At 33.8% G+C, this 13486-nt stretch overlaps 1 protein-coding gene across 3 annotated transcripts in view; it reads left to right on the top strand.

Moving 5' to 3' along the window:
• LOC118200294 (potassium voltage-gated channel subfamily KQT member 1-like) overlaps positions 1-13486 on the top strand; it is a 640573-nt gene that overhangs the window by 574123 nt on the left and 52964 nt on the right. For all 3 annotated transcript variants that reach the window (XM_085823702.1, XM_085823701.1, XM_085823700.1), the window contains one exon: positions 9200-9310. In XM_085823702.1, the coding sequence (XP_085679828.1) occupies positions 9200-9310 (111 nt within the window). The remainder of the gene's footprint in view (positions 1-9199; positions 9311-13486) is intronic.

Genomic DNA, 13486 nt, shown 5'->3' with positions numbered 1-13486 from the left:
ATAGCATGATTTATCAAGACAGGAATAACAGTAAAGAAAATTTTACGGTTGTATTTTGCTTCAGTTCCATTTGCTACAAGATATCGTTTAGTTACCAATAAATTGAACAGGCTATGTTGCTTCAAACACTTGGAAAAACTGCAGTATGAAAATGTTAATAACATAAGAAGTTAAACGATTTTAAATACATTTTGAAATTACATCAGAAATTTTTTAAGAAAATACAGAACGATAAAAAAACGACTTTATTCATAAATGTCTTGCTCCTTCATTTTATTTATCTATAGTTAGGGATAAGGAAGTGGGAATTTTACTTACTAATTTCATAAGTGCGTTTTACCTGTTGAATTTTGGAATTATTTGCATACATGATTGGTGTCTTTTATATACTCTTTTTACCATTAAAAAATGCCTTTCCAAATGAATGGATTTGTGAGCGTTGTTGAAAATATGGTAGAAGTGAAACTAAGAAGTGTTTGAGAGATAGTGAAATTCTGAATCATAATGTTGACGAAGGGCTGGAATGAAGACATAAATTAAAATCAGCTTATTTTGATGGGAGGACTGAAGCTCTAGAAAATCCCTGTCACTGCATTCAACTCATTGGTGTGTGTCTTGCTATACATTTGCTTTTGACCGAAGTTTAATAAACTGTTTTAATCCTCCGCCCTAGAGTCCAGCACAGATTCAATCCTACGTCGTCCAGGATGGAACAGGAACACATGCCAACCTAAGTTTGCTTTTTTAGAGATTTTTATGAAGGATTTTAAAAATTAATACCATTCCAACGATTAACGAAATTTTACCAGCATTTTCAAATTTACGATTGGCCTGCAAAATATTTTAATAGCAAACATAATCTTGAACTTCGTTATGAGCAGTACAAGGTACTTAATAAAAAGCAATAAATGAGTCTATTGCATCTGAAATTGTAGAGACGCATATCAAAACCTCAATAAGAATTACAGAAGTTAAAATTCAAAACAAGAAAAATGTTGTTTTTGAAAACTTTCATCTTTAAAATATGCTTTTTTGAATTATTCTGCAATATTTTTTAAATCAATCAGAAAATATTTTGGAATGCTAGTGAAACACAACTACTTTGCGTAGGCACTGTACATGCATCGTTTTTCTTTCTTTCCAAAATATTTAGCATCCTCTTTGGTTTTCACGAGAACTTGTCCCTGATTCTTCGTATGCAAGAGAAAAATTTTTGCTTGAAAAGAAAGGTATTTATTTGCTGTTATCTCAGTTCCCTGGTTTTGATTGAGTTTTGATGTTAGTTCCTTTAGATATATCGCCCCTTCTCCGATTCTGAGTAAATGAGATTGACGTTTTCGCAAGGTTTTTCTTTCTTTCTGATTTTAAAAATATAAATATCAGTTTTTTTTTTTTTTTTTTTTTTTTTTTTTTTTTTTTTTTTAAGTTTTTACACTACTTTTTCTCAAATAATGTTTTACAATTCCGTAAATTAGAACCCTCAGTTTGAAAATTTCAGTATTTCCTGGATTGGTAGTATTTTGCTCCAATCTAAGTAGAATCACAATCATTAAGAAGTTTGTTCTCAGAACAATCTTTGTTTTCAAATATTACAAAATTTCATCTCAGTACTCTGGAATTCAAAAGTTTTGCATAAACTAATAAATTTCCAGTTCTCCATATTTAGTTTAGCAATTTTGTTTTTAAGTCCCAAAATTATATTTAATATTTTTCTTGAAAGTTCCTAAATGTATAACTACAAAGAAAATGAATGATAAAATGCTTGTACACTGCGCAAAAAAAAAGCACAGTTCTATGTCTCCCGTTCTACTGGGCCGATTAACGAAATTCAACTTGCGTTTTTCATGTCTCGAAAGCACGACTTTGGAATTGCATTAGATTTATATATAGCATTGTTTTAATATAGATATTTTGACACTAAATCGGACTTTTTCTAAAATGACATGCCAATTTTTTCCATATTTCGATTCTACGTCTCAAATTTTACCAAACTGCCAAGTTTGGTAAAACTCGTATGGGTACTTCTTTAAAAATTAGCTCTCAAAATTTTAGCTCTTCAATGTTAATTGAATTTGATATATATTTATTAATATCTCTTTTTTTTATTAAACTTACTTAATTCCTTCTTCCAGAATTCAAAATTTAGACTTAATCCAAATATAATTCGAACATTTTTTATTATTTATTTCAAAAATGTTTATTTTTAAACATTTTTTATAATTTTTCGAAAACATTTTTGTATTATATAACCTATAAAATTTTTAACATCATCTTAAAGTAGATGTATTTCTGAGCATATGTGCAAAACGTTCAAGTTTTTTATTCAAAATTTCCTAAGGTATACATGAATTTACATTTTGGCGCGTTTTGTAATTTGGCGTATTTAATATAAGCGATAATAACGAAAATATGGTTTACGCACTTTGTTAAAACTATTTGACAGAATGAAAGATGGACCTTTTTTCCTCTCGTGCATCAATGAAAAAAAAAAAGGCTGACTAACTGATTGGTAGGGCCGAGAATGGCTGCTAAATGTGCGGCGTATCCGGCTCAGATGAAAATTTCTGCCAGTACGGTGCATCACATGAAACTATCCTAGCATAAAAAGCAGGTCTGGGCTGGGGGTAGCCGAAACATCGCAGGTGTGAGAATCGACCATAAGAAAGCTAAAACAGAAAATAGTCAGAACAAGAGTGTACAACAGTCATAAAATATTAGGTAAGTATTACGAAAATTTCTTGCGCAGATCAGGATGTGAGTATTTCCCCAGCAGAGGGAACAGTCTATTGATCACTCGAAACGTTTTTCTTTTAATGTTCGTGATGGGTCATTCCAACTAAGTCTTTCATTAAACATGATTCTCAGGTATTTAGCTTTATTGACATGGGGAATCTCCTCGTTAAAGAGATATAACTTATTTCTAAGAGAAGTCTGTGAGCGTCTTCGACGAATAATAAGTAGCCGGGACTTGCTCGCATTTATTGAGATACTCCAACTGGTACACCATTTCTCGATACAGAGCATAATATCCTGGAGCTTGCTTACTGCGTGGTTCGCATTTGCGGACTTTACAGTCAAAGCTGTATCGTCCGCGTAGCCTCCTAAGAAGTGATTTGAGTTGATATGCGTCCTAGGAAAATCGGCCAAATAAAGCAGATAGAGGATGGGTCCCAAAATTGATATCCCTGTGGGAACCCTGCACAGATGACTCTAGTGGTAGAAGTGTCCTCACCTATGACAACCGTGAACTTTCTGTTATAGATAAAAGACATGATAAGCTGTATCAATTCCCTGTCGAGTTGAAACTTGAAAAGTTTGTAAATAAGCCCGTTATGCCAGACGCGGTCGAACGCTTTCACCACGTCCAGCATGAGAATCGCAACACTTTGCTTATTGTGGAGAGCACCTCTGCAGAATTCTACCAGCCGCACTTACCAATTGCTTAGTTGTGGATAATTTTTGCCTGAAACCAAATTGCTCAGGCGGTAACAGTTGCAGGAAAGGCTTTAATCTTTTAAGAATTACTCTTTCGTAGATTTTACCCAGAACTGATAAAAGACTGCTGGGGTGGTACCCATCAGGTCTGGTAGCATCTTTATTCGGTTTGGGGAGAAGGATTACTTTAGCGCGCTTCAAGCAGGTCGGAAAGTAACTTTGAAACAGGCAAGCATTTATGATGCTAGTGAACTTGATGATAGTGCTGAAAGACATATTTTGAGAGCAGCATTACTAACAGTGTCAAAGCCAGTGGCTTTTCGAATTCTAATTCTTTTGATGTTGTCCTGAACTTCCGCAGGTGTAGCCAATTTTTGGGCAATAACGAGCTGAGGGGGCATTAAACCAGTCTCTTACAGTAAAACAGACTTCGTAAACAAATTTGTTATCTCGGGGAGAAACATTTGGGGTAAACCGTGTTTCCAAATGATCAGCTAGAACTTGCGTCTTGTCTTTGTTATTGAGTGCAGCCCTGGTATCCGTGAAGATGGGTCTATTACAGCCATACTTGTTTTTGAGCTTCTTAATGAAGGACCAAAGCGAGCAGTTTTTGGGACTAAGATTGCGTATTTTCTCTTCCCTATACTGTGCCCTATATATATATCTTCTCTATACTGTGCGATACTCTTTTTAATGTATCTGCACGTCAGTGGTTTGAAGATTCAGTGATAATCCAAGTTTCGAAAGTGTGGTGGTTCAGTAAATATAATATCATATTGTTACGGATTTGGTATTTAAATAACTAATGTTAGTTGAATTACAAATTAAATTGTTTTATTCCCCGTGCAGTGTAGCGCGTGACGAATATTATAGGAAAAATAAGCCGGAAAATTAAAAATACAAAAGCACGTGCATTAAACATTTAATAAATAAATATCTCTTTTTATTTCGTCATGACCTGCCTTAGTCCTTTCTTGAACAGTCTTCATTTCTTCGTTAACTGCTTTCATCTCGTTTTTAACAGATTCTTCCTTTTTTTTTTTTTTCCTGTCCCGATCTAATATCTTTCTAACAAATTCTTTCCTCTCTGCCTTCGCAAAGGCTGCCATGAATTACCTTAACTGTTCTTCCATCACTCTAGTAATTGACATTCAAACCCCACTCCTGACACCAAACATTGTTGCGTGCGTACGGGTTCGTTTAAATTGAATGCACAAGTCCAATGAAAAATGAACAAAATTTATTATTATCACAACAAAAATGCTTAATTTTCCTCAGATATTCGTTCAGTATTACAATATCTCACAGTAGTCATCTTTTAAATACTCAAATGTTCAAGAGAACGTAATTCAAAACAGCTAGAGAAAGCTAATCCGCGAATTCGCTACAGTCAACAAGAGCAGTTTTCTAAACTCTTAAAGCAACAACAAACAAACTAAAATCCTAATAATGAATTGAGAGGTTTTCTTGCCCCTTATATAAGCTTTTTAAATCGCGCCCGAGAATTTTCTGGAATTTTCTCGAAATCAAGAAAAGATATTTATTTATTAAATGTTAAATGCACGTGCTTTTGTATTTTTAAATTTCCGGCTCAGCTTTCCTCTAATATTCGTCACGCGCTACATTGCACGGGGAATAAAACAATTTAACTTATAATTCAACTAATATTAGCTATTTAAATACCAAATCCGTAACAATATTAAATATAAATTAAGGCAATCAATAAAATATAAATTGATTTAATTAAATATATAATAGTATCACAATCTCAGAAATCTCACATCATCACTGCGTCACATCTTCCATCATAACTGAACACACTCAATAGCGCTCTCAGCGCCTTCTAGCTTTACGCGGGTCTTACCATTCTTCCCACTTAAACTCCCATGGAGTTTGCATTTCAATTTTCAGATATTGAGATAAATTTCAATAATAATAAAAATAAGTCAATAAAATTACACTAAATATTAAATTAATAAATTATTAAAATATATAAAATAAAAGTTTTTCAAGTTCTCATTCAGTCTTTAAAATGTAGGGGAATGACTTTGTTGATAGCTCGCCGAAGAACACCTGTAGACGTCTTAACTTCAACTACTCTGACCAGACCATCAGTACCAGGATATGCTTGTTGGATGCGACCCAATGGCCAATGCAAAGGATTAGAGTTTAAGTCCTTTAGCAGTACTAGTGGACCAATCTGTATGTTCGGCTGTGAAATGCTCCATTTAGCACGATTCTGTAGTTGATTTAGATACTCTGAATGCCACCGGTTCCAAAATTTAGCTTGGATCTCTGAACTAGTTCCCACCTGGAATCAAAAGAAAGAGAATCCGAAGCAGTATGGCATTCAGTAAAGGATAATATAGCATTTCCTGTCAAGAAATGTCCCGGAGTAAAGGCTGTAAGTCATTCGGATTGGAAGAAAGCGGTGATAATGGGCGGGAATTCAGAATTGCTTCTATCTGAGTAACTAAAGTAGTTAACTCTTCAAAATTCATGATAGCTGATTTTGCTACCCTTAACAAAATTCGTTTCACTGATTTTATGTTGGCTTCCTACAGTCCGTCAAAGTCCATTGGATGCCTTCTTCTGCACTAAATCCTTGAATTGTGTTAGATTTACAAATTTTATTATATGGGTTAAGAATATTACTCGCACCTTTGAAATTCGTGGCGTTGTCGCTCCAGATGACGGCTAGTTTGAATCTTCTGGCAATAAATCGTCGTAAACAGGCTAGAAAAGCTTCTGCTGTTAAATCAGAAACGACTTCTAAATGCACTGCCTTAGTGCAAAAACAGATAAATAATGCAATACAGTAAACTCTCGCTACAACGATACCCGATACAACAATAACTCCCTCTACTACAATAATGTTTTGTGGTCCCGGTGATTTTGCATATAAACTAATGTTAATCTCCCCTCAATATTGCTATATTCTCTAGAACAATAAACCTCTGTAAAACGATTTTTTCAATCTAAATTTCAGTATTATTTTCTCCCTTTATAATAATATTTTGTTTTTCAAATGCTTTTTTTTTTTTTTTTTTTTTTCGTTTTCTTTTGTTATTTTTTCCGTCTATTAAAACTCATTGTGGATATTCAACTTACCCCTGAATAAATAGCTATTGTTCAGATTTCAAAACAGATGAAGACCACCCTTTTGGGAATCTGAGTGGGTGAGGGGGTGAAGTGTAAATGTATGCCTAGTCTCATTTCCCAGTAAGCTTTGGAATTCTGATAAGGTTTAAGAGCATCTAGACCTGTCTGGTCACCTTGTCACAGAACAAGTGCCCTTTGTTAGAGGAACAGGGTGAGATGGAGGCGGGGTGTTGTTAAGTGACGTACTGAAAAGTGAGTTCAAAGGTTGTTTTATAGTCTTTAACGATTTTGAGTTCTACGCGAAACATTTGGTTTAAACTTTTCTTTCTTTCACGCGATATTGTTCCCTAAGATGGCAGGGCGAAAGCAACTATCTTTTCGAGATAAACTGAACGTTATCAATGATATTGATGAGGGAATGAAGCGGATTGATGCGGCTAAGAAACATGGATTATCGCAATATACAGTTGCAACGTTCCTAAAGAAGAGAAAGAAAATCGAAGATGCTCTAACTTCAAATGAAATTAACCAAGAGCGAAAACGACTGAAAGTTGCGACAAATGAAAACATTGATGCTGCTGTTTTAAAATGGTTTCAAGAGATGAGAGCAACAAATGTCCCAATAAATGGACTTTTATTATGTGCAAAAGCACAGAAATTTGCAGCAATGCTAGGGAATGAAACTTTCAAAGCTAGCAATGGTTGGTTAATGCGTTTTCGAGATCGTCATGGAATAACTTTCCAAGAAGTTCACGGAGAGAAAGAGTCAGCCCCGATAAACGACGCAAATGAATGGCGGCAAAACAAGATGAAAGAAATCTTAGAAAAGTATGCTTCAGAAGACATTTATAATGCAGATGAAGCTGGGCTGTTTTTCCAACTCCTACCCGATCGAACATTGGCATTCAAGGGTGAAAAGTGTTATGGAGAAAAAAATCAAAGCAGAGACTGACTATTCTTCTGTGTACAAATAGCACAGGAACGCATAGAATACAACCTCTCGTCATTGGTAAATCATTGAAGCCAAGGTGCTTTTAAGAACGTGAAAAGTCTTCCCGTGGAGTATAAAGCAAATAAGAAGGCTTGGATGACGTCTAAATTTTTTTCCGAATGGTTACAGAAGTTAGACAATGAAATGAAGAAGAGAAAGAAAAAAATCGTTTTGTTGATAGATAACTGCGGTGCTCACACGTCATTTTCAAATCTACAAAATATCGAAATCGCTTTTTTCCCTGCCAATTGCACTTCAATTTTACAGCCTCTTGATATGGGCATAATTAAGTGCTTCAAAGGATATTACAGAAAACGGTTGGTGGACTCCATACTTGTAAACTTTGAAAATAAAGTAGAAGACCCTTTCAAAGCTGTAAATGTCAAGGAAGCGTGTGACAATATTTCTGGAAGTTGGTGGGAAGTAACAGAAAAAAAACATTCGGAATTGCTGGAAAAAGGCCGGTCTTTGTGTTATGGAAGATAAGAAATCTGATAATGATGAAAATTCCATGGACAATGATCTCTCAGATGATCAAGAATGTGTTTTGCACATCAAAAATTCCGTATCCCAACTTGAGGAAACAAGCGGTAAAAAGTTTGGAATTAGTATAGAAGACTATTTAACAGCAGATGATGATCTTATGGTTTTCGCAGGAGTTACTGATGAAGATATTTTCTCTGAAATTACTGATGAGATAGGAAACAATGATGAAGATGATGATGATATTGATGATGATGATAATACAGGTCCATCGCAGTCCTTATTGTCATCCCAGGAAGCTCTTCAATCTGTGAATTCTCTACGGACATTTTTTTCAAGCCTTCCGTCGACAAATGAAGAACATTTTTGTGCACTAGACTCAATGCATACAGTATTGGTGAACTTAACAGTTAAAAAAGTCAATAAACAAACAAAAATATTGGATTATTTTTAATAAAAAGTGTTTTCAGGTATGTGAATATTTCTGTGCTTATTTTCTGAATTTATCTTATTTATTTATTTTTTTAGTATTTAAACCACTATTATTAGTATTTTACAAATTAATTTCTTCTAAATATAGACTTAAAAGTAGTATGTTATGCACCTTAAACTAATAATAATAAAAAAACTCTTATTAAATGCTCAAAATATGTGGGCCCTCGATATAACAATATGCCTCTCTACAACAATATATTTATTTGGTCCCTAACATATTGTTGTAACGAGGTTTCACTGTATAAGACATTTAAAGTCACCTTTGACGTTCCAAATTAGTTTTCGTGTTTATAGGTCCTGTGAAATCTAATCCGACCTTCTCGAAAGGTACGACTCTGTCCCAAGGTAGATTACATCATCTAGCTTATCGTTTGATTCTTCGTTCTTAACTTATGTCTTTTGTTATACCTCATGATACGTTATAGTTTTAATCAATTCGAATTAATGCTTTTCTCTTTATATGCTTTTCAAGTTTGTTGCTTAATGTTTGGACATGAGTGTAGCTGAAACTGTTATTGCCTTCAATTGATCCATTTCTTATCAGAAAAATATTTTTCAGTAAATGTTGATACGTAAATAAATTAATAAATATGTATCTTCAAACTAATATTCATCTAGACATGGTACGGCATAAGACATCATTTTCGGAATCTCCAACTACATCATATTTTTTATGTTTTCTGTTTTTTGTAGATCACTCTCTGTACCGTGGGCTATGGTGACACTGTCCCGATCACGTGGCCTGGGAAACTAATTGCAGCATTTTGCGCCCTTCTAGGAATCTCTTTCTTCGCTCTGCCTGCAGTGAGTATTTCACTATTCAGTAACATCTGAGTAGATGCTGATGCCCAGTTTAAATTGAGTTAATATTTTAATTTAAATATTCTTTTATTTAAACATAATATGTAAGAAACGTTAAACAAATGCGTTAAAAATTAATTAACAATATTAAGTAGTAATATGCAACGTAACCTGTAATTCCTGTAAGTTTCTAATTCACTTTACTTAAATTATTTGAATTTCATTTGCGTTTCTTGAACAATTAAAGATTTGATTAGCAGCTATTAAACATTTAATTAGCGAACACAAAATATTCGTAAGTATATGTTTTTTTAACGGTTGTTTCGCTTGAATGCGCCTTTTGTAAAAAATGAAGAAACTTTTACTGATAGGATTATCATTTCGTAAACATACTTGGTAAATAATTCTAAAGGGAAATTTTTCCAGTGAGCTGAAATGAACAAAAATAATATTATTCGATAAAGAATATAAAGATAACTTAGCAGGTAAAGCATGTAGATTCATTTATTTCATTTTTTCGTCGGGTTTAAAGCTTTGGACCAATTGTTAACAAGTAGCAGAACATAAATTCAATCAGAATAAACTTCTAGTAGAAATGCCGGGTACCTATAAATTAGATTTTCAAGTTAATCCAAAAAATAAAAAGAAATTTTGCTTTTTTTTTTTTCGGATAAAAAGAATGCTTTCAATCGCACTTGATTTCGAAATTTAACTTAACAGCTAAATATACTGAAATGTCCATCGAATCCAGTGATCTCCCGACTAACGTAATACACGACTTAGAAAGTTGGCAGTTACCTAAATTACAAAACCATAACTTTCAGGTTAATTTAAATTATGAAGGCACCTTATAGGCGGCCACCGTTACCTCCTGTGAAGGAACAGACAATTTACGTCCATACCGTTTCCGGGATTCGAACTCGGCTCTTTGGTATGACCGTCAGATTCACTAATCGCTTTCCCGTCTGGGCGGCCGTAACTTTCAAATTAAAACCTACTGATCATTTCTACTTTCCTTAATCAGTACTTCTTGCATTTAACTAATGTTCTCTGGACTAGTTTAGTCGCTTGTTTGCTATCGTTATGTTCGTGTTTTATTCCCTTTAAAGCACTAAACCTATTATGTTGGTTGAACTGCCAACTCAAGGCATTTAAAAAAATATGCACGAAAGAGCTAGCCAAGACTTCTAAACTGATAGACATGACACTGACAAAATTTGAGTCGGTGGATTCGAACTCTGGTTGGTTCGAAAATGTAGCAGCCGTATCCATTTGGATAGATCTAGCTATAAGGCTATCTATGACTATAAAGGATGCTGGACTACATAATCTGCTCTGAACCCATTTATGAGGTGCTGGTAACAAAAACATCAAAATGAACATTCAACCGATTACTACTGCTCTCGTGCAAAATCAAGAGCAACAGAAATTGCAGAGAACAGCATTTCTGCTCAACATTTTAGTCCAAAGGGTGTTATCCCAGATAAGGACTATTACTTCCGTTTTGCCATTTTGCGTCGAAAACTTTAAATGTGAACTTTAAAAGTGAAACTTTTCAAATTGTTGTCCCCAAATATTATCATCCTGAGATGTACTGAAAGAAATTAAATAACGAAGAATTTGTATAAATGTATGTATGTTTCTCGCATTCTGATAATATAACGGTATCTAGAGCCATCAAATTTTGAATAACGTAATCCTCCATCGAATATGGGCATCTGGAAGCCCTAATTTGGAATGTTTTTATTATTGATTTCATGTTTTGTAACACTTTAACGAATTTTGGATTAACAAACTCAGCTATTTCAAAGCGAGCAATGGCAATACTGTACGGGGGGGGGGAAATGCATTTTTATCTCAAGCGCGCAAGACTGTTTATCTGAAATTCTAAAGATATGCTCTTTTAAAAATTATTTTTCGATATTACTGTTGAATTGAATTTTATGGTTTACGTACAAGGAACATGATATTTAATAAATAAAGATAACACACAAAACGTTAAAAAAAATGCCAAGTTGAGCGTAATGTAAAATCTGAAAACTTTCATAATTTTTTTTATATTCTTTTATGTATTTTGCATACTTCTATAGTTTATACCTGACTAAACAATGCTGCATGATGGTTCACTTATAAAATAATACCGTGTACTTAATATACATTTATAAATACATGAAATCAAAAAATAATCTATGCCATGTGATTGTAGAATAACTTTAATGACACAAATTCGACTTACAAAAGTGTCTACAAAACGTGTTATTTAAGTAATTCGTGAGGTTACTGTATATAAATAATATTATAATATTTTTTTTTCTATGATGACCAAAATAAATAGGTATCAACAGCTAACAAATAAAAATGCCCATCTGATGACAATTGCCACTGAACTTTCATAGTGACCTAGTAAGTGAACAAACAATAGATACAAACTGAGGCAATCGCCTGCAACTAACAGAGAGGTCTTGTAAAATGGCGAGCGTACTCGTTAGATTTGCGACGATAAGTTGAAAACCATAACATATATCTGAGGTTTTAGGCATTATATTGTCAACAGAGATCACATTCCCCATCATTAAAGTTGCACATGTCATACACTTACGTCACACCACGGTTGATAAAGCGATGAAAGAAGGAAGGGCTGTAAACAAAGTTTATAGGTGCATCACCGGGTAGGTAATAATAACAAAATTTACGATAGGAGGATTAATTATGTTCCACACAGTATAGTTTATGTCCGAAACGGAGAAGGTATTTGTGTGATAAAGGAAATATGCATTAGATTTGAAATTGTAATAGATGCTTTCGGACATATTTCTTCAAACGCGAGCAGTGAATTCGGCGTCCCACTTTACACGTTTGCGAAATTTGATGTACCTATGTTGACGAAGTCGTGCCTCTTTATGTTCCTTTGTATCACTTGTGTCCTATGCCTTGATGATCTGCCGAATTTTTTTACTCCAAATTTTATCTTACATTTGCAATCAGTAGCTGTTGTGGCCTTTCACTGCTCCGACAGGATAAACAATTGTCGTATAAACGCTTGTCAGTGTGCTTCAGTGTGCTTTGGAACCATCTTATGAATTAGGTATTTCTGTGTCACCTCGTCAATAGTATTTGAACCCGCAAGTTAAGGATTACAAATCATTTTAGTAATTGTACAACATATTGATTACTCCTCAATACTACTTATTTTTAGCAGACGAACATGCCTGTGCTCCGTATCACACTACCAAGCAACTGCCACTGCCGTATGATGCATATGCTACCTGCAAATTCTTTAACGCACAACAGCTATATAATTCACATATGTATTATGTTAGCTCGTTGCTGCAAATATTAGTGCTGCATTCATAACTTTATACGAACTGTTCTTAGAGATGTTAGCAACCGCCTACATTTCTTGTTTTCTTTATATGCTTAATGATGCTACACCAGGAAGGAAAGCAAACAAGAGGATTTTATTTATTATATATGTAGTACATAAAAAATTTATAATAAGAAAACTTTCCATATACTATCTCCAAGGAACACAAATTCAATTTAAAAGCAAGAAAGAAAAAAAAATGAGTCAGAATTTTAATTATTTATAAAATAAATAAAATATTATATAAATTTATTTTGAATATACATATATTTATACAGTATAATGGAAGGAAGATAATTTAAAGATGGTTTGGTGTACACATAGTGCATAATACTATTTATTGAATATTTCCAAGTTATAGGAATTACGAATGTTTTTACAAAAGGTTTTGTTTTAAGAATTTTTAATTTCTACATACATTCAGTTTTCGAGAAATTCTGAATTTTCATCTACCTTTGTCAGCAACAAAGCAACAGTGGCTGTAATTCGGCTAGACATTGAGTCTAAGGGAACGTGGATCACAGATACATGTACTTCATTCCATGCGCCTTCAACTCTATGTCAGTATTATCAATCGCAGCCACTCGCTTATAAAATAATATCTTGTTTTCTTTATATGCTTCACATCACTTTTCTTTATATGCTTTATATGTGCAGACCTCGAAGACAGTACACAGCCTCAAGTCTTAACATGTCAGAAATGTAATCACGATTGTCCATATTACCGGATATCAGGGATGCATACATAATCGCTTTATCAACCGTGGTATTTTGATCATCATAGAAAAAATATTATAATATTATTTATATACAGT

This window comes from Stegodyphus dumicola, chromosome 9 (assembly GCF_044657685.1).
Source record: "Stegodyphus dumicola isolate Sdum_Otavi_A_Nest chromosome 9, ASM4465768v1".
In the NCBI taxonomy this organism is placed as follows: Eukaryota; Metazoa; Arthropoda; class Arachnida; order Araneae; family Eresidae; genus Stegodyphus; species Stegodyphus dumicola.
The sequence above is the reverse complement of the archived record's forward strand: the minus strand, read 5'-3'. Positions and strand labels throughout refer to the sequence as shown.